The sequence below is a fragment of the Labrus mixtus genome, chromosome 18, assembly GCF_963584025.1.
Source record: "Labrus mixtus chromosome 18, fLabMix1.1, whole genome shotgun sequence".
In the NCBI taxonomy this organism is placed as follows: Eukaryota; Metazoa; Chordata; class Actinopteri; order Labriformes; family Labridae; genus Labrus; species Labrus mixtus.
Window position 1 is genome coordinate 17,628,158 of NC_083629.1, and position 20,993 is coordinate 17,649,150.

The 20,993-nt window shown below is 39.6% G+C and overlaps 1 protein-coding gene across 1 annotated transcript in view; it reads right to left on the minus strand.

The window, feature by feature from the left end:
- Positions 1-19,773, minus strand: part of syne1b (spectrin repeat containing, nuclear envelope 1b) — a 70,376-nt gene extending 50,603 nt beyond the window's left edge. The window contains exons 1-36 of the mRNA XM_061063316.1: positions 19,334-19,773; positions 18,151-18,212; positions 14,366-14,461; positions 13,521-13,604; positions 12,588-12,680; positions 12,196-12,374; positions 11,892-12,088; positions 11,217-11,326; positions 10,742-10,792; positions 10,557-10,589; positions 10,176-10,283; positions 9,945-10,082; positions 9,313-9,477; positions 9,109-9,221; positions 8,743-8,911; positions 8,555-8,651; positions 8,430-8,450; positions 7,907-8,109; positions 7,569-7,733; positions 7,296-7,448; positions 7,057-7,200; positions 6,574-6,735; positions 6,278-6,436; positions 6,026-6,190; positions 5,690-5,824; positions 5,358-5,516; positions 4,870-5,078; positions 4,028-4,136; positions 3,669-3,833; positions 3,274-3,441; positions 2,988-3,164; positions 1,588-1,728; positions 1,301-1,461; positions 851-1,001; positions 236-463; positions 52-150 (exon numbers count right to left, since the gene is read on the minus strand). Coding sequence (XP_060919299.1) covers positions 52-150; positions 236-463; positions 851-1,001; positions 1,301-1,461; positions 1,588-1,728; positions 2,988-3,164; positions 3,274-3,441; positions 3,669-3,833; positions 4,028-4,136; positions 4,870-5,078; positions 5,358-5,516; positions 5,690-5,824; positions 6,026-6,190; positions 6,278-6,436; positions 6,574-6,735; positions 7,057-7,200; positions 7,296-7,448; positions 7,569-7,733; positions 7,907-8,109; positions 8,430-8,450; positions 8,555-8,651; positions 8,743-8,911; positions 9,109-9,221; positions 9,313-9,477; positions 9,945-10,082; positions 10,176-10,283; positions 10,557-10,589; positions 10,742-10,792; positions 11,217-11,326; positions 11,892-12,088; positions 12,196-12,374; positions 12,588-12,680; positions 13,521-13,604; positions 14,366-14,461; positions 18,151-18,212; positions 19,334-19,409 — 4,845 coding nt within the window. The 5' untranslated portion in view covers positions 19,410-19,773. The remainder of the gene's footprint in view (positions 1-51; positions 151-235; positions 464-850; positions 1,002-1,300; positions 1,462-1,587; positions 1,729-2,987; positions 3,165-3,273; positions 3,442-3,668; positions 3,834-4,027; positions 4,137-4,869; positions 5,079-5,357; positions 5,517-5,689; positions 5,825-6,025; positions 6,191-6,277; positions 6,437-6,573; positions 6,736-7,056; positions 7,201-7,295; positions 7,449-7,568; positions 7,734-7,906; positions 8,110-8,429; positions 8,451-8,554; positions 8,652-8,742; positions 8,912-9,108; positions 9,222-9,312; positions 9,478-9,944; positions 10,083-10,175; positions 10,284-10,556; positions 10,590-10,741; positions 10,793-11,216; positions 11,327-11,891; positions 12,089-12,195; positions 12,375-12,587; positions 12,681-13,520; positions 13,605-14,365; positions 14,462-18,150; positions 18,213-19,333) is intronic.
- Between the last annotated feature and the right edge of the window lie 1,220 nt (positions 19,774-20,993).

Here is a 20,993-nt window from a genome sequence, read left to right on the forward strand (position 1 = left end):
CATTATCTGATAGCTAGAAAATAGTAGCACAAGGTAAAATGATCTAATCACCATGTGGTTCTGAAGAGCTTTGTAGGTCTCTGATGAGGAGGTGCAGGACTGGATAGGGGACTCCAGTTTTGTGTGTTGCTCACTGAGAGATGCTTGCACCTAGGAGATGACAAAGATTTATTGTAGGCCTGTATCTTCCCTAAATTGAAGAGAGTATATTGTCACAAGGTTTACTCTTATTTACCTCGTCAATGCTCATTTTGAACTTTTGCTGGTGAGAAGAGCTTTCCTCCAGCTGTCCATTAAGCTGCTGTACGCTCTCCTTCAGCTCCTCCCAGTACCTGCCGATCTGGGTCAGTCGGGCCTTGATTCGGGCTGCCTCACCTGAAGATACAAACTGGGCCAGTGCCTGGGAATCTGCCTCTAACTGAGAAGGAACCTCAGCTCGCTCCCGAAGCTCTGTACCAACATCCTGGACATGCAGGGAAGGATGCAAAACCACAAAAAGGACAAAGTTTGAGAAATTGCTTTATTAACTGTACCCGTAAAGTGGAGGTAAAGTTATTACCTAGGTTGGGGGTTTTGTATGTTAAAGGCATTGCAATTTCTTGTTCTTTATTTTCAACAGGTAAACTAAAGAGTAACATCAGATCCTGAAATCAAATGTGTCCATCAAGCATTTCTGTGCCTGGTGTGGGCTTGAGCAGGTGTCAAAAGCAGAGATAATATGTCAGTACTTGGGCAACAAAGGTCCCTTTCATCACTTTTTAACACCTTAAGAAAACCCCATTGATTGACTAAGATTACTGTTAGGAAGCAATTTAAAATGGTCAAAGCTTCATAGTCCAATGCGCTGTACCTTAATAGCATTGATCTGTTGCTTGAGAGGAAGAGTGGAAGGTTTCAGTGCATCCAGCTGCTTTTCTTTCTCAGATATCCACAGGGAAAAGGTTTCAAACCCAGTTCCAAACTGATCCCACTGAGTTTTCATTTCCTCTAGGGTCTTGACACTAAAACACAAAACACACAAAAAAAATCTTAAATTATAAATTGGCATTCATGAAACAAAGAACCAGGTACTTGGGTTGGTACTATCAGCTGTTTTTAACTAAAAAATATTCTTAATTGATTGTGAAATGCTGTACTGTAACAATGAGAATTTTTTTGTGTGCTACATCGTCCTTTGTGGCAAACTGTTTTTACTTGGAACATTGTCTTTTTAGGCTAAACATATAATGTATTTAATCAACCCAGTCGTAAGACAATATTTAGAAAGAGCAACAACAGAAAAAAAAATCCTTTGTCTTACTCTTTTTTCAGCCCTGCCTCTACTTTGTCCACTTGCTCGCTCAGAGAACGGGCTTGTTGTAGGAGCAGAGTCTTGTTTTTTGGACCAAGCTGGATTTCTGTAGTTCTCTTCAGCAGAGTGTTCATATGTGATGCTTCTGCTTCACACTGCTTTAACATCACCTGTTTAAAAAAGAAAATTGATAATCTTCATTTGACTGATTTATTTCAAGCAGTTAAAATGTCAAGAGTAAACTAAACAGTGTACCAAATACAGTAAAAAAAAAAAAAGGGGCAAACTTGACATACTCTGGCCTGGTCCAGTTCAACAGCCAGGCTCTCTGGACTGCTGAAGTTCAGGTCTCTCTCCATTGTGGATCGTGCCTTATTAACAAACTCCTGCACAGCCTCCTGCTGGCTGTCAAATTCCTGCCAGGCTGCCAGTGTGACCTGGGGATGACAGAGCCCAAAGTCTTTTCTATCAAATCTAAACATAACCAGTCTAAAAAGAACAAAAGAGATTATGCTGTTTGTTTAAGTGCAGTACAACATGTAAAACAGAAATCAGTTTCTAATGGCTGTACTCATAAATCATCATCACAGCCAATCAAACACACTGACAAATGACACATGTAGTGCCAATTCAGCTAAAACCACATCATTAAGTATGCAGATGACACCGCCATGTTTGTCGTTTCTGTAGAAGTGATGAGTCAGCGTGTTGGCACAGGAAGTACAGTTTATACTCTGTGAAAAGCTCAGTGGTTCTGCTGCATCGTTTGAAACATCAAGATTATTTGCATGCACCACACTCAGTATCATTTTCTTTCTATAGTGCACCCTCTTACACAAAAAAGAGCGACAGAGTGTCCATATCAAGACTAATACATCCATCCTGTTAATGTTCTATTTAAGCAACATTGATAATGAGGTGGCTGACTTACTACAATACTATCTTCAAAAGCAACAATCAAGCTTCAGAAGGGAAGTCCTTTAATCAGACTTTAATCAGACCCCCGTACAGAATAATTTTCCAGAAATGCTGCTCCCTAATCTACTGTATTCATAATTTTACGTCAATAAAACAAAGTACCAGTCAACCATGGTTTGCTTAACTTTTCTTATTCTGTTTTTTTTATATATCTTTAGGCAAAGAACATTAATTTACTGTTGTTTAATTTTCATTTACAGCTCTGGGGTAGGACTATTTAAATCATTCAAAGAAGAAATACAACATGTGCAAAAAAGCAGACACAAACCCAAAACACATAAAGGATGTTATAGTTGAAATGAAATAAAAAACAATGAAATAAAACGTTACTAATTTGATATCCACAATATTGCATACCATTTGCTAATATTCTTCAAAGAAAGGCTGAAACAAAGTGAGCGAGCCTTCATTCTGAATTTGTTTTTTACCAAAATATTAGGAGCACCAGGGCTTACTTAATCAGCTGTAAGATGTTTTTTACTAACAGAGAGAGAGAGAGAGAAAGAGAGAGAAAGAGAGAGAAAGAGAGAGAGAGAGAGAGTAAACAACATTGGCCCACAGAGAGAATGTTTCTTTGGCACCGTGCTTTGGTATGTTTCTACACATGCAGAACATCACGTATCTTTATCAGCATTTGATTAGATGCTAGACAGTTGCTTCGCATAAAAAAACAGTGTCCTAATGTTTTTATTAATAATGCCCTGGTTACAATACTCACCTCGAGGCTTTGTTCCTGTGAATCCATATTCTGCTCCATTTTGCTGAGTGTGTTTTCTAAATTCTGCAGGTCCTGCTGCAGAGTCTCCCCCAAACCTTCCTCAGCCTGGAGCTGCTGACCTCTGGTGATGAGCTGCTGGACGTCCTTTCTCTTCAGCTTGAGGCGTTTCAACAGTTGCTGTTTGATATGAATGACACGAAAAGTGTGTTAATCTATGAGTAAACTATGCTTTCATAAAAAAAATCTAAATAAAGTTAAAGTTAGTTTATTTAATGTCCTTCAGTACCTGGTGAACAAGAAGTAGCTGCTGGGCTTCTCTGACAGTTGGACAGTCCAGTATTTTGGTGACCTCAGCCTGAGCCTCTTTCTGTCCATGAACAAGATCGTCTAAAGTCGTTTGTACCTCTTCCCTGAACTGTACACAGTCCCCCACAGCCAGAACCATCTTCTCAGCCTGTAAGACATAAGAGAGAAAAATACAGTATAAAAATAGACCTAAGACTATGCTCTTATAACATCCACCAACCAGCAACATTTAATTCTATGTAGATTTTTAAATATAATACATATCCCTGAAGTTAGATAAAAACATTTCAGGAGTATTCTGTACACCTCCAGAAGGAATATAAAGACAACATTGCGTTTTACACAAAAACACCCACAAGTTTAAATTTCACCTACCTCTAAGAGAGATGCAAGAAGACCCTTGAAATCTGTCGAGAGCTTACTCAGAGCACTTGCTTGCCTCTGAGCATCGCTGTCAGCACTGATTTCAAAGAGGACAGCCATTCGGGCTTTCAGCCAGCCAAGATTCCCCTCCTGTAGCTCTGCATCATTCCTCAGCTCCTGCGAACAACAAAAGAGGGTCATACAGCTCATGTGACCCAAAGAATCATCTGACACAAAGTGTATTTACAGTTTCATCTCCTCAGCAGAGACACTGTCAGGTCAGTAGCTCAGCAGAAGTGACACATCACAGAGGAGGTGAGGAGACATCTCTCAGTGGGTTGTTAAGCTATGGGGAGAGTGGAAAAACTCACCATGATGGTGGTCTTCACCTGGCCATATTTTCTGGGGTCATTGGCTCGGTTTCTGAGCAGCCTCAGCTGGCTTTCTTTAGAAATTAGCCAGCAGGAGAGTTCAGCATACCTGATTTACAACAGTGGGAGAAAATTGTAATGAAAACACACAAAAATGTGTTTGTGAAATAAAAGGTTGCATTCCTATACATTGCAAATTATGCTTTGATTACAGGCCCACTGCTTAGTCATGGACTTTAAAGCAGTTTCTTAAATACGTTCTATCTCAAAAAAACAATTAAATAATTGCTGACAATATTTAACCCGTTTTCATAATCTTTTAAAACACTGTCTACACAGATTGGAACTGATCTAATAGAACCTTAAAATTAGAGATGAAAGTTGTTATTATATATTAGGGCTATGATATGACCACAGGGACAGTCAATGGTCTGGTTCGGCCTCCTTTATGTTTACTGTTTCTGTAACTATGTGCATGTTTGTGGTAACCATGTAGCGAACATGGAGCATATTAGGGAGTCTTTGTGTTGAAGAAATGCTGCAGCAGTCAAACGTTGTATTTGTTAGTTATCGTGGCAAACATTCTACTCATCTCTCTCTTTCCTCATTTCAGCTGAATGACAGAATTTAAACATGATTAATCAGGTATGTAAAGAATGCAGGATGCTGCCTGGTTAATGAACAATCCAGCCTTCTGTTTCTCCAAGAATACTACTCAACAGTGAGAAAAAGGCCAAATCCCACGATGTACTCTCTGCATGTCCCTATCCAGCATGTGTGTACTCTGCAACTTTTTAAACTTATTTTAAAGAGGACTAAAACAAACTAAACAGATATTGAACCTTGTGTTGTAGTCATTCCATTTATCTTGATGCTGCATTAACTTCTGATGTGTGTTCTCGATTTCCTCTCGGACCTCATCGAAGTCCTTTCTTGCTCTTTCCAGAGTTTGGTGGACAGGGTCACCCTCAGGGAGCTTTTGGCATAGTTCTTCCATCAGTTGCAGCCTTTTCTCACAGATAGACTGGGGGCCCTTTTCCCTAAAGAAGGCCTACAGTACAACAAAAACAATTAAAAAGTAGTTTGAGATGTTACCACCGTTACGACATTATAGCATACATTTTTATTGTGATAATCATAAAGTTAGTGTGTTAGTGTTTTCCACACAGTCTGCTGCGGGTTAAGGACACTGTCAGAGCCTCAGTCCTTTTGGATCATGTACATCAAAATCTTCTTCTACACAGCAGTGAATTTGTACTGAATAATTTCACGCTGATTTAATCAATACGTGTAACTAAGACAGCCAGCCGACCAGCTACTCGGTCCTCACCCTGTGCTCCTTGATGAGCCTTTCACTTCCCATACTAGCCAGGTGGCGGTTCTCCCTGGTCACCTCCGCCTGACACTCCTGCAGCAACACCATCAGCTTGCTCTTCTCCACCTCCACTTTAAGATGAAGGAGGTGAAAAGGGGAGTCTGTTTGAATATCCTGGGAAGGAGAAATGCAACAATTACTAGACCAGATTAAAGCAATTTGTGTTGCAAATTCTGTTTCTGTCTGTCTATTTTTATTGATCCCTCATAATAAAAATACAGTGAAACAAATGTCTTTGTAATCTACTGGAATGCTCATCCTAGTGTTTTTCAGTATGTGCCACTAACCTTCCAGTGTTTGTGCAGTTTCCTGACTGTTTCTTGCAGTGACTGCTGCTCCTGTTCTGGCAAAATGTCTGTGAGCTCATCACAAGCCTTGAGGAACGAATTCAAGACCCTCTGGTCCAGCTGACCGAAGAACTCCTGCAGAAAAACAAAACCTCATCATGTGTCATACTTTGGACGGAATAAGACAAACCTTATTAAAATGCATTCTTCTTATTTTGTTTGAGTTATGAATACACCACTCTGTTGTATTCTAATAGACCAACATAACACTATGCATGTATAGACCTAGTAACAAGCAAATACCAAGGATTTTTAGGCATCTATTTATGTTCTTACAGTGTGTTTCTTGAGCAGCTCCTCTGGGTTGCCTCTTTCTGTCAGACAATTCTGTGCCATTTTAAGAACCTTCTCGAGCTCTACCCGTGACTCATCAAACCTCTTCATGAGGCTGCTGTTTGCCTCCACATGTTTGCGCCACTCTGAAGAATCCTTAATCATGGCCTACATACACAAAAAAGTAATTTATTAAATGCTTAAAAGGTCTAAAAGCTTAGTGGAATGGAAATGAGCCTTAAAGGTTTACTATACCTGCGATGAGGACTGCAGGTCTGACACTCTCTTCTGCAGCAAGCTCATGTCCATGTGCTGGAGGGTTTTACTGCTATTCATTATTTTCTGGATGGTCTGGTGGTTTTTCTCTATTGCTGTCAGACACTTCTTACAGCTGTGTGTGAAGGTCGCCAACTCCTGCAGCATTCAATGACGAGCAGGGTGTTAGCCATTTATTTCTATCTTTAGGCCTCAACTTTCAATGTGAAAAGTCTTCTTTTATCTATTCTATAAAATTGGCTGTAACTGTACAATATTGAAACTGAATTAGTTACCTGGCATTTCTGTTTAAAGTCAACAGGTCCCTCAGAGTCGGTGGTGATATGACTGGCCTTTTCCAGAGCCTGGTAGAAGCCCGTTATGTTTTTCTCCATTTCTTCCAGTGGTGGTAATAGAGACTGAGACTCCCTCAGCAGAGGTAAACATCTCTCCCTTACCTATTTGAAGGGGAGCACATTGATTAGAAGCGAATCACAGGTGGCTCGTATATCATTTTGAAAAAACTGTGTCCCCTTTTTATATGTGAATGTTTGAGGACAGCTTATTTTCAGTCATTCATTTCACAAATCTTTGAAACAATAATGTGCATGTTATTAGCATTTGATTAAAAACTGGCTGCCCTTTATTTTGAATTATACATCACATTTGAATTTTGTCCAGCACCAAATCTTATCTGCGATGACTTCCTTCTCAATGATGGGCTTACTGTTTATTCAGATAGGTTTATTAATCTCACGTGTTTAGTGAAATGTACACACCTTGCTCAGCTGCTCTTTGACAGAAGCCATCACCTCCATCATCTGGGAAACTTCCTCCTGTGGAGTGTCTTTGGTCAACAGCTGAGCAGTACGGCTCGCTGCCTTACAGGCGGCTTCCATAGCTGGCACTTTGTGCTTGATTTCCTGCAGCAAGTTGGGTTACATCGAGAAAGGATTTTTCATTGTACAAAAGAGAGATACATCTTAATCTAACTTGCTGAATATTTTAATCTATTTACCTCAACATCCTGAGAAAAGGCTCTGACGTTCAGGAAAGATACTTGGACAGGAGCATTCATCTTCTCATTGGTTGCATCCATGAACATTTTGAGGGTATTAATCCCATCATGGTAGTCTTGCCTCAGTTTATCTACCTCATCTGCTCTTGCATACTGCAAATGATACAGAGGTGGACAGAACATGATTTTTTTTTTTCAAATAAGCCGATGTAATAGGAGTATTTTTATAGATATATTTTCATGTTAGATTTTTTCAAAGGGTATTGTATTTACATGTTTGACTTTGACAAACAGCTCCCTCCATCTCCCGTTCAGAAGAAGAAGCTGCTGCTTTAGATCTCTTGAAACTGTGTCATCGCAGGTCTCGATAAGGAAATTCCCTGCATCGTTCATGTCCATGTGCTGCTGCACCCAGTGAGACAGGTTTCTGAAGAAATCCTGAAAGAATATAAACCAGAGAACTTAACTATTTATTGTAGTAGATACACACTCTCCAGCCAATCAGTCTAAATGATTTATGTAATATCCATTTTATACTTAAATAGCAACTAAACTTCTATAATTATATTAAAAGTCTGTTTATCATAACTAATATTTGTTGTTGTACTTACACGTTTGGCATTCTCTGACTGATTGAGCATCTGCTCAGCGTCCTCTAACCAGGCCTGCAGAGCTGCTACTGTGCTACTGTACTTCTCCCAGTTAGAGATCACCTCCTCCAGCATGCTGCGGACACTCCGCACCTCCAACGCCAGGTTCTTCCACTGAGCTGTCGCCTCATTGAGGAATTTACTTACCCCTTCTGCTTCATCAACTGGAAGTAGAATAAAGAAGGGGTTAAGTGTAGTTCAAACTAATTTGGTTATCAACTGTGATTGATTATGTCTGCTGTATGAGGGGCCATGTTGCTGATGCTCCATTATGTTAGGTAAGAGAAGTCGTGCTAAAATAGCATTCCGGCTAATGCAATTAATGTTGCTTTTTCATGCATAATGCAATATTGTGATTTTTCAATTCTGGGGATTGAAAGAAAGTTAGAGAGGAAAAAATGCAGTGTCACATTACAGGGAGAAATGGCTCAGGAGATGGGCAGAGTTCAGGTTTTAAAGATTGTCAGGCTGTATTTGGACTTACCTTTGTTACAGGTCTTAGACCCTGTAACATGAAATTAATAATAATAAGACTATATTACATACATAGATATCCAAATATACATAAACTTAAAATTGTAAATAAACAGAAGAAGAGAAGAGTCTTACTTTGACTGTCAGACTTGACATAAACCTCTGCAGCTTGTTTGAGGCCTGTGTAGATGATCTCATACTGCTCAAAGAACCTGTGGCCTTCTACGAAAGTCTGGAATAGAAAAGAAAATATGAATACACAGATTAAAACATTAAATAGAAGTCCCATTGAATTACAACAACTATCGATACTTGGAACTTACAATGTAGGTTTGCATCAGCAGCTCAACGGAGTCCCTTCTGCCATATTTAATGATCCAGGACTTGAGCTTTGACTCGGCTAACACCAGGAATGCCATGAGGCGATACTTCATTTCACAGAATTCCATTTTGATCAAGTGAGCATGTGATGATGTGGACACAAAGTTGAACCTGCATATCAAAAAGATATTACATAATCGTTTTATAGTTGCAAAGAAAAACAAACTTTCTTGATTTACTTTTTGAAAAACAAAAGTGTCTAAATTCAAGCTGACGCAATGTTTATATGAACACAACATTTAAAAGACACTGTTCATGAAATGAATACACAAGACATCAAGTAATCGTAATAACTCTGGTGAGCTTACCGTTCAGCCATATCTTGGAGTTGTTCAGGTGGAACAGGTACCCCATTCACTGATCTGTCCCGGTGGATCTGTTGGAAGGGTTGTCTGTGCGATTCCAAGTTCTTTAAAACCTCCTAAAAAAATGTACTCACATGTTATCATACATACATTGGCTTATCTGTGAACAGTACCTGTATATGATGATACATTTGTCTAACGTGTTACCTTGTGCTGCTCGAACTTTCTATGAAGAACATTGGCTGTCTCTTCATGAGCATGATGAACAGGAATGTCCTCTCTCAGAGCAATCTCTGCCCTGTGAAGCCAGGCTCCAATCACTCCCAGGGGACCAGGCAGGGACTTGTCCAGATGGATGTGCCAGTCCAGCAGCTGAAATTGACATCAATTAAAGAGCCCACTCTACCAAAGCAAGATCTCAACGTCGAGGAGGGGATGCCGATCAGAACATTTCCACATGCTCACAAGCATTTAGGCTACAAAAGCGTTTTATGCCAGTCTAGACAAGCTGTGGATGTCCAGAGAGGCAGAGTGCCCAATGAACAAAAACTCCTCTGTTCCCATCTACTCCCCTCTGAACAAACTCTGATTCAAGTGCTTGCACCCCACTGAACATTCACAGGCAGCAAGTGAAGAGAGGAGCCATGTCATGATATGAAAACTATCAAAACAGCAATGTAATTTTCAAGCAAAGGAAAACATAAAAATAACCACAGGAAAATATTTTATTGACCCTCAGGTTATATTCAGAGTATGATTAATTAAAGTAATTAATTCTGTGTTCTTTGTGGCTAGGCTATAAATTATTCATGTTGCACAAAAGTATGCAGTACAATTACCCTGGCAGACACACGGTCCCACGCCTGTTTGACCAGAGCCTGGTCAACAGAGAGCTTGCCATCTCTGTGGATGGGCTGAAGCAGCGGCTCTGTCTGCTTTTTCTTCATTTCATACTGCACACGGAAGCTCTTAAATGCCTGAAAAATAGATATGTGGCCAAATAAATACATTTCTTTGTCAAAACACAATGTTACATACCAGTGCACTCAGTCTTTCCAGGCCTGACTCACCTGATATTTGTCAGTGAGGTTTCCCTCTGCTCCCTGGGCCCGCAGGACATCTCTCTCCAGCTGGTCTAAAAACACCTTCAGCTCTCTCAGCATCTTCCGCTCCTCTCTCTGTCACAGTCAGGGAAGATGTAGTTCAGATTCACAGGTTCAAACTGATTTTAATCCTGGGTTAATATCAGCATGCCAGTATGTTGACATTCCAGAAACACTTCATCAAATCAGTTTAAAAGTACAAAACACACAGTTAGGGTCTTGAAAAAAAGAGTTGTTAAAATGTCACATACGTTAAATCTTAGTGTTAGAAGTAATAGAGGAAAAAATAGGTTTTGAACTGGTATCCTAAATGTCTATTATTTAGTTTGTTAGTTTAGTGAAACATACCTCAAGCATTTGTTCTATATCATGGGCACCAAACTATCCAGGAAAGCAGCAAGGCACACAAAAAGATGCAAAGACCATAAAAGACATTAGAATAACAAGGCGGGAAAGAAAAGTAGATGAGGAAAAGATGAGATGGGAACCCACTCCAAACAGAAAGCATGCAGCTGTATGACCTGAACTCTCACCTGTAGTACTGGCACTGAAAGTGCAAAAGTTGGAATTGAGCCAAGAAGCAGCTTAATGTGCACAAAGAAAATAAGTAGATGGAGAAATCAAATGAGTCTAATGACGTTGAACAAAATGAAGACGATTATATTACTGCCGTGTTCATGCTGTGATAATTCTGATTCATGTGGATTCTTGTGATAAATCATGAAAAATTGCAGGCTCGAGTATATGACAATAAAGCTAAGCAGCGATCAAAGCAGGATTTCATACCCAAAAACAACCTGTTAGACCTCTGCATGTGGTCATTTTCTATGGATTATGAGGCTTTTTAAAAAAAAAAATGAGGATGGCAACGATATAAACAACATGCAAAATGTAAACACATCGAAATAAATATTCTGTAGCATAGCAATATGTTATCCCAGAAAAAGCCACATTTATTACTGCCACATAAGTGTTTAATATATAGTATCATAACTTTAAACAAACTACCTCATCATGTTGTCCATCAGTCTCTGAGTGGTGGGGGTTCGGGTAGTGCTTGAGGAACTGAGCCACATACGTCATGATAGATTTCTCATCTGGCTTGTCTACATCCACGTCTAAAGTGAAACAAAATATCATGTCAGTTTATTACTTTAAAGATGGCCTCAGAAAAAAGGGGTCCATAAGACGGAGCCATAACAAGCTCTAAGTTAATATGACATTTTGAAAAAGTATCTTGCATCCTCAAGAGGATAAATCTCTTAAGTCTAACAGCTAATTATACATGTCTCATCTCCATCCTTGGCCTGATGTTTCTAGAAATCGGGGTCAAACCCCCGTAAAAGCAGAGAAGTTTCAGTGCAGCTCTTTTGCAATAAAGCGTCACGACTCTGCTGGTGAAGACAGGACTGCAGAGCCACTGCAGGCTGCTTTCTTCCACAGACTAAAACTCAGCCACAAGAACACACAGAATTTTAATCCTCTTGAGGTTGTCAAGGATCTTTTCAGCCCACATTTTGTTGGAAACAATCGTGCAAATTTTTTAAAAGAGTAACACAATTTCATGAATCTTATATTTTATACTAGCTGTTGTGTTTAAAACAATGACTTAAGCTATTTAACACTGTTAAGCAGGCTATATTTTTCTACCACAATGAAATCTTATGCAAGAAGCAAAGCTACCTTCTGGATCCAGCAGACGGGGTATTCCAAGCTCGTTTTCTGCAAGTGCAAAGGCTTCCTCCAAATTCTCCCTGTTGCTCCTCCTCCTCACCACCTGCATGTCCACCAGGTCTGGCCTGATGGCGTGCACCACCGACTGGAACGCAACACCATCACGCCAGCTGGGACCAAAGTCCTTCACCTCAATTCCATGATGCCTGAAAAACAAATACATAGGCATTTTTGTTTGGCAAATTCCAATCAAAAAAAAGTATGTAACATATTACAACATCTGGCAAAAAAAGGTCATCTAAAAGGGACATACTTTGCTGCTGTGCACTGCACCCATCTGAGCAGGGCCTTCTTGGCATTGCCCTGAAATTTGTGAACAACCTTTCTCTTCATGGGAGGGCTTCCTGTTTCAGAGCTGGCTAAACTCTCCACAGAGGAGTTGCTGTTGGACAGCGCCTGGAGGGCTGGCAAGTTGCTGGTTAACTCTTCAATCTAAATGAAGAGCAGAAATAACAGGAGAGAAAGAGGTTGTGTGGTGACCATAGCAACATGAAACAAATATGGCAGTATTCCTTTGCGCGTATCTGAATCTGCAGTTTTGAGTCATTTAGTCCAGGAGTTTGTCAGGTGTTGGGTTTATTTGTAGGGTATCCACTCACCGAGGAGTGAGAACAGTAATTAAACTCTCTGGTTTTAGAGAGTTACCTGGAAGTAGAGGATAATGGTCCATATCAGGCCAAGAACAATTGATGGTCGTCCATCTGCGATGTCCGTGGCATGAATGTTAACAAGTTTGATCTGGAACAAAAGCCAAGTAGAGGATTATTCCAGAAATAAGTCCCGTATAGAAAATCTGGAGGTGAGCATCAAAAGCCCCTTTATTTTCATTCTGTTTAAAAGTTGCAAGCTCCTTTTTATTCTGCTTAAACTAACAATGCTAGGTCTTTGATGCAGATTGTTACTTTAATGCAGCCAAAACAGGAAAGTAGAAACAGCTAGTGAAAAGGGTACCAGAGGAAAAAAGAAAAAAGAACACTGAACAAAAAGCAGAGGTGACACAGCACTGCAAACCTTGCTGCACAATATGCCACATCTACATCTCTACATTTGAGCAGCTCAGAATTGTTGGGAGCCAGACACATCATTAACCAGTGCTCTAGCCAAAATGCATCAAAATGCATGTCAGTAGAAAAAGCAAAATGTCTTTATTTAAGTTTCCAAGTTGTGCTCAGTACTCATCATGCATTAAATAAAAAGAATGCATACAGTATAAGATCACACAGGGCGTTTAATGGCGACTGACCGGAGATCCTCGATACACAGACTGAAGGCACACATTATGGGAGAGAGATCACAACAATGTAAGTCCTCAGGGAACCCGCATTAAAGTGGGACACAGGCTTTATAGAGCCAAGAGAGTCAGAGAACGGTTATGTAATCAAGAAGTCCTGTCTCTATCTGCTGCTGCTCTGAACATGGTGCATGTTGTACACACACTTTGCACTAACACATTTCTAGTGTGCAGCTCTCATTATGAACTTTCAATCATACCCTGGACTTCTCTCCTACAGTTTTAATTGTATAATATTTAACATTTCAATGTTAAAGTAGAAAATGCTGTTACGATGGATTGGTTACCTTTCTGCCTTCGAGGAATTTGAGTGCAGTGCCGATGTTTGAAACCCAGTGGATCCTCTTCAGCTGGCGGCCTTGCTCACGGGGCTTCAGACAAGGAGGACAGAGAGAGAAAATCAAGCTGCTTATTTCAACCTCTGTCAGCTATGAAATATGGTAAGACATTATCATGTTAATCATGTTCAACATGCTGCACAGTACGATAGTGAAAGTGGCCAGATAGCATTAGCAGGGTTTAACATACATAAATTATCTGATGAGCGCCAAAGCTGAATAAGAGCAGGAGTAAAATCTTGTGCTTTAAAACACGAGTTTGATGAGGACCGACTGAGTCGAATTTCAGGCTGAAGCAAACCAGCAGGGGTGAACTCCTGAAAGCATCAGGCAGCTGAGGCACTGACTCATTTGCCGAGCACCAGCTTTACAGAGGATATGGCAGTTTGTTTCAAGACAGTTCTGATTACTAAATCCCTCTCAGAGTCTGTGTGTTACTCTGTGCATAAAGCAGACAGGAGAGAGAGAAAAACAGACAGTGGCAAGCCAACAGCTTCTCACAGTGGGAAGGCTAAGATCTAATCATGGCTCTGCAGTTTCTGTGCAGTGATCCAGAAGTGTAAAGGGCAGCCACAAAGATTGTATTTATTTGTTGTGTAATATGCAAATATAAGGTATGATGATGTATTTACAGTTTTACTTTAACTAAGACTTTATGGATGTATGACCTTAAAACATTTTGTTGATAGAGCCTGATTGAATTGGAGTTTTAGTGTCAGAGTTCAGTATGTATAATATTCAATCAAAAATGTAAGACACTTTTTTATGCAGAGTGGATCAGACGTAGTACTTACAAGTCGCTGGCCAGACAGAACCTCCAACAAAGCCAAGAGCTTCACCCCATCTTTGATGTCCTCGAAAAGGTCGTTAATCTCGAGTGGTGGTTTGTACTGGGAAAAGAAATTATGCTTTAACAGCACTGAAACTCAACAAATTACACATATCATAATAAAAGATGAATCAAGTTACTTATGGTTCCAGGAATGTCACATTGGTAATGCTATAGTGTGAGAGGATATTGGTATTCTAAACCATTAGCAGGACGCAGGAGAAACCAAATGCTGTTTGTGAGAAACAGGCTTGTTAGCAACAGCCAGAGAGCCTCCCTGCAGCTGAAAAGATGGTGCCTTTTTCTCGGCAGTGGCTCCGTGCCCAGACCTGAGGCGACGGTACACTTTTAACCCTACTCCCGATATAATATCCACACATTTACAGAACTGTACAATCAGATTAATGACACATTATAACCTACAGCGAAACAAAAAGACTTAAAGGAAACACATTTATTTGCTAGAGTGAAGCTTTAATTAAAAGAAAGCTCAGCATGGGAATTCTTGATTTGGCACCCCATACAAGCCATTTCACAACTCAAGTTATTCCATGACAGGATCCAGTTGGACGCCTATGTGGGGCAAAGCAGTGTGAAGAGGCAGGAGTCTGCCGTGTTATTACGTTCATGTGCATTTCTCTTCTTTCTGTCATCAGAGAACTGTAGAAGATGTCTCATGTTGTGAGTTAGAATCTTTTTTTTTTTTTTAACATTTATTAAGTTGTCTAAAATGTATCCCCAAAAAAATAATGCTGCATGCACCGATTTCAAAAGCCAACGTGTATCTGATGTGAATCATTAATTTAATGCTAGCAAGATAGTATACCTAACAGCTGATTCAAAAGAGAGTTTTTTAAATGGGCCGAAGAAGTCACCGGTTGGAAAAACTCTGATTTGTTTTCATGGTCAAACTTCAAAGAAAGTGTTGGCAGTGTGGAAGTCTTACACCATCACAGAGAAAGATCAGGGACATGCAGTTTGTAGGACATGTCCCAGTGACATTTAAAGAGAGACTACTAGCAACAATTCAAATACATCCAATCACGTAGCTCATTTAAAAAACAGACAGGAAGAACCACGAAGAAGTAAATAAAAGAACATCGATATTGGAATCAGCAATCAGCTAAATTGTTATTTTAAACATCAGTGTTGGTCCGGACTTGTTCAATCTCTAGAATCAATACAAGTTCAAATATCTACATTGCTGGATAAACACTGGGCTAAGGTCAGTCTGTATTGTCAGATCACATGAACAGTAATATTTTGATATTTTAAATTTGAAAATGAGAACATATCACCACTCTAATCCTAATAGTCAGAGTGAAACAAAAACTTTCCAATGTTCCAATGAAACTGCTTTTATGTGCAATCACATCTCTAATTTGGAAATGATTCCACTATGGAAAATCAATTAACTGTCCAAACAACAGAGTCACAAGATACCGACTAACAGCGGAAAAACTGTGAAAATCTCTGGAAAATGTGCTTAGTTACACATTATCACAGGAAATGGACACAAAGGCTAAAGGAAAAGTTTGACAACTGGAGGAAGTTTTAACTGAGATAACACTCTTTCAGTCCTAAAATGAGCTGTAGTGTCAGATTTCAAGCGACCACAGAACTTCCAATCAGACCAATAGTCATCATTTATTCTCAGACACAATGCTATTCCATTGTTTTATAAAAGCTATTTTATGCACTCACAAGAAAAGATATATCAGTGTTATTTCTTGTGTTAAATAAGCCAATCTGGCTTACAAATATGACTATTTGGGAGCCCTTCATGACGTGGCTTACTCTACATTAGTCCTTTTGGTATGCACAGTGAGTGAGCTTGAGCTCAGTGCATGAACAACGAAGAATAGACCCACAGAGCGTCTCTGCACTGGCCCACCACATAACTGAGATTCTTCTGAAGTTTTATAAGCAACCATTTGAATTATGCAAGCAGATCAAGTTGAACAAAAGATCCCTCGAAACTAAATCTCTTTGCCACGTTCAAGACTTGAACCCTGTATTGGTCTGTGACTAGTTGAAAACTCTGCTGTGTCATCAGCCATTACACTATGAGATCATTCTGTACTTATTCTGAATTCCAAACTGATCATCAGTTTCTGATATATTAAAGGTCTCAGGCTCGCTTTAATTTAGTGTTCATATTCTTGTAAATATTAGGGTCGTAATGATTTTTTGAAGTGGATATTGATACAAAGATAACACATCACGATCTTTAGGATAAGCTGACTGATATATTGTTGTTCATATTAAAAATAAATAATTGTTAATTTAAATGTCTGGAAGTATTCAGTAATCGATTGTCTAATCATAGTTACATATTTTGGGGGGGGGGGGTAGATGACGTAACTCTATTAAACTTCTATCTCAAATTAAATGAGTCGTTGATATTTTCTCATACTTAGAGCTGTAACAATAAACTGTGTCATTATGAACAATCAAATCAGTTAACAACTATTTTCATTATTCATTACGTAATCAGTGAGTATGCCATAATGCAAATTATCTAACTAAAGCTTCTTAAATGACAATATTTACCTTTTTCTTTTCTTTTCTATGACTTTAAACTGCATTTAAAATGCATGTCTTTGTGTTGTGAAAAATTAAGACAATTTAGAAGTCTTCATGGATTTAGGTAACACTGTTTAAAATGTTGAACAATTTCCAAACATATTCAAGACCAAACAACTTTACAATAGATATAAGTAATCTTAAAGATTAATCAACAATTTAAGAAACGTTGCACTTGAAGCCCTGGTAAATATAGTTTATTAATTAAGGCTCACAGTGTGATGTCATGCAGCATGTAGGCAAGTGTTATTGTTGTGTGCTCAGCGCCTTGTCATTTACATGCACGAGGGTCAGAAGCAGACAGCAGCCTGCAGGGATTTGTCCTCACCCTCTTGCTCTCCATCTGCACACCTCATCACTGTCCCTGCCAATGCTTTCCACAAATACACACACTCACATGAATAACAAAACACCCACGTATGCAGCACCCACACACTCATACACAGGGAGTATACTCAAACACCTAATACACACAAGTTTCTGAAAAACTCCATTATGACTCCTGCACAAACACAATCCATGGACAGCTCATCCATGTACAAATGCCCCAAGTCAGCTTCTTTAAAAGATTTCTGCACTGCAAAGAAGCCTCTTATCTCTGTCATGTCGGTGTCAGCTAACCAGGAAAGCAGCAAGCAGCATGACCTTTTCAATGCTTCTCCCTTCAGGAAAACCGAACAGCAGAATCAACGTAAACTGTGCAGAGGGTGTGTTCCTTCTCCGTCGTTACATCCAGCAAACTGCTGTTCAAAACAAACTGTCTTCGATTAAACATGATTTGATTTGAAATGCTTAAGTAACTAGGTAGATTGTGTCATTATCTTCAGTTAACTTGACTAATTCAATTATCCTTTGTAGTGTTATTTGCTACCATTACTGTTGCATGGCTCGGCTCATCGTCGAGTGCGTTCCCTTCATAGACATGACGAGTCAGTAGCCTGAAACACCACCAACCAAGGAGAAGCTACATAATCATGAGTAGCAATAAAACAGCCAAACAGTCTCTGATGATAAAAGCGAACATGGCACGGCTTTCAGCTCACTTGTGATGTAATTGAGTTTGACAATTTGTGTTTATATGAGCTTGTAAAATCTCCAACTGCAGTCAAGTGATTTACATCTGGCCTGTAACGTTTAAGAGCACGGATGGAAATTCACACTTACCTTTGCTAAATGAGAATTGATCCATTTTGTGAAGGTTCTCTTCTGCACTGCCTCTTGCTCATCTGAAAATGAAAGCATTAAGAACTTGTGAATACATGATGGAGAACACACAACAGTTGACTTTCAGCAGTAAGACTTGAAGAGCGGGTGATATTCATAATTGAAACATAGCAATTTGGCAGGAATACAGTGGAATGCAATATGACTTGATGAGATTACAGAGATATTACAGACTTGTTCTCCCAAGGATGCAGCTGCTTATTGACTCCTGATGTGGATATGGCTGGATTTATAACACATAAAATATTAATCCCTAAATGTAACTTTTCTCAGGTAGCTTTTGTCGGACTTCCCTATGCTATAATCTTTCTTAATCTAACATAATAACATATTATTTACACTGCTTCTGTTATGTAGAGCAGCATACCAGCAGCCCTGCAACGAGCATGTTACTAAGTATGACTTCTGCAAATATTAGATGTTGCAATGTGAGTAACACAAGCTTGCCAGAGTTGGCATAATAGATTCTCCTGAAGAGAGCTTTCAAAAAGAGGTCATATGAGGAGATTAGAGCATGATTGGAGGGGGCATTGCTGCCTACATATGCTGCAATCCATCCCTGTGTTCAGTATTAACATGTGTGCTTGTTTGGGTCACCCCCAGCCTCTTTTGTGGTCTATTTAATATATTCAGCCACACTGCCTCATGCATTATGCAACATGTGTAACAAAACAATTGATTTCTTTGCCATAGTGGAGCTGTTGTTGCGTCGAGGACTGATTTCTAACACCCTGTCATGCATGCCGGCGGGATAGTTCTGCACACTGCACACACACACACACAGAGTGGCCATTTTTAAACACCCACCCTTAGAGATATAGACAGTGGTCACGTGTTTAAGGAAGCAGTGCAATCACTATACAGGGAGCAAAGACGTGATGTTAACCTACAGGCAAATGCTTCATCATTGATGCACAGGGGATGCCCACTGAAGCGTAGCACACACACACTAACCCATGCAGATACAACACAGAAACAGCTGTGTTTGTATACTGTAACTAGTACATGTAGGAGGGATTCACCTACAAACAATTCGCATATGTTATTTTTCTATTTATATCCCCGATTAGCTACGTATACGTGCACACAGATGAGAGATGAAAGGTGCTGCTGCCCTACTTACCACGTAGATACTGAAAAAATCCAGTCACCAGATTTAAAGAAGTCTTCCTGACAGTTACATCCTTATAGTGAGCCATTCTATAACCCACTCTCCCACTCCCTCCCTTTGCCTTTCATGAGGTCCAGATGCATGTATGTGTGAAAATAAGGTCCACAGCTGAAAAATAAAGCATAAAATCCCACAGCTGTCCTCTCCCTTATTCTCTCCAGTGGGAAGCAAAGCAGATCTGGCTGCCTGGTTTCCCCCGGTTGAAGCAAAAGAGCTGCTGGAGGCTGGGATGGAAAACGTCCCCTCCTCCCTGACACTCTCACACACAGACACACATACACACACAAGCACACACACACACGGGCGATAGAGGAGAAACCTCTAGCAGACAGGGTCATTTACAATCCCATCCTTCCATCTTCCTGTGTTTTTCCCAATCCAGAGGAGCCATGCCTGTGTGGATGTGCACAGCCCCCGCTGCACTGCCTTGCTGTATCATCATACCGTCTGAGGCTGGAGAGAGATCAGCCAGAGGCATGGCTCATCCAATCAGGATGTGGGTGGCAGTGATGTCACAGCTCTAGCTGCCTGCATTATCCTGTTTAATGTGTGTACTTGTGATGGACAGGGGTGCTATGTTTGCCTATAAGATTAGTCTAATCTTCAATGATACTGACACACTTTAAAAGGAAAACAATTTCTAAACCAAATAATGATAAAAAAAAAAAAAAAAACTCTGTTTCAATGTTTTTCTTTTATGTTTTAAATCATTTGGCTGTAAAAATCTAAGTCCCTATGGGTCCATTAATTAAGAAGGCCAGAAAAGACTTAAAACACTGCTGCATAAAGCTCACCATGGTGCTACAAATCTTAATAATTAATGCTGAGGCTGATGAATGACATCTACCACCTGCTCCCTCTCTCACTGCCAATGCTATAGTGACGACAAAAGCAGACACGCCCACTTTGGGATTCCCACTGCACACACAGGATCATGTTAAAATAAAGGATTAGAAGACGCACTCTAGATCTGACCGGTCTGTTTTTCTTTCAAAGACTCTGAATACGACACACAAAAGTGAATAAGTGTGGTTCTGTACTTCATAGCTTATCATCTCCTGCAGAAAAATCCCTTCATTCTTTTAAGACCACCACCAAACTAAAAGCTTTTCTGATATACTAAAAATAGGCCTGAGTCTGTGTTTCTATTCTTACTGCTCTATAGACCGCTGGTGGAGCTGGCCCAGAAAAGCTATTTAGGTGAAAATGGATTTTTTTTTCCCTCTTACATCAAAACAGCAAAAGGTTAAAAGTAGCAGCATTTAAAACATGTTGACAGCTGTGTGCACATAGAACAAAGAGCTTTGAGAGATACTACAACTGATGCTCACAGTCATTTACGAGTAGCTATTTCCCAAAGAAAAAACAGTTACTGACATGTCAATGAGGACAAATTAAAAATAAACATTTTATAAATACTACTATCAACATATAAAGATTGTTTTAGTTAGATAGGGAATATAAATCAATATATATATATAAATATATATATATATTCAGGAAACTTTATTGGCATGAATATGAAAAAATACATATATTATATAATAATTATCTTTTTTGGTTTAAGTAGTAACTCTGCAGTCAGTTATATCTAATAATAATATATTTATTG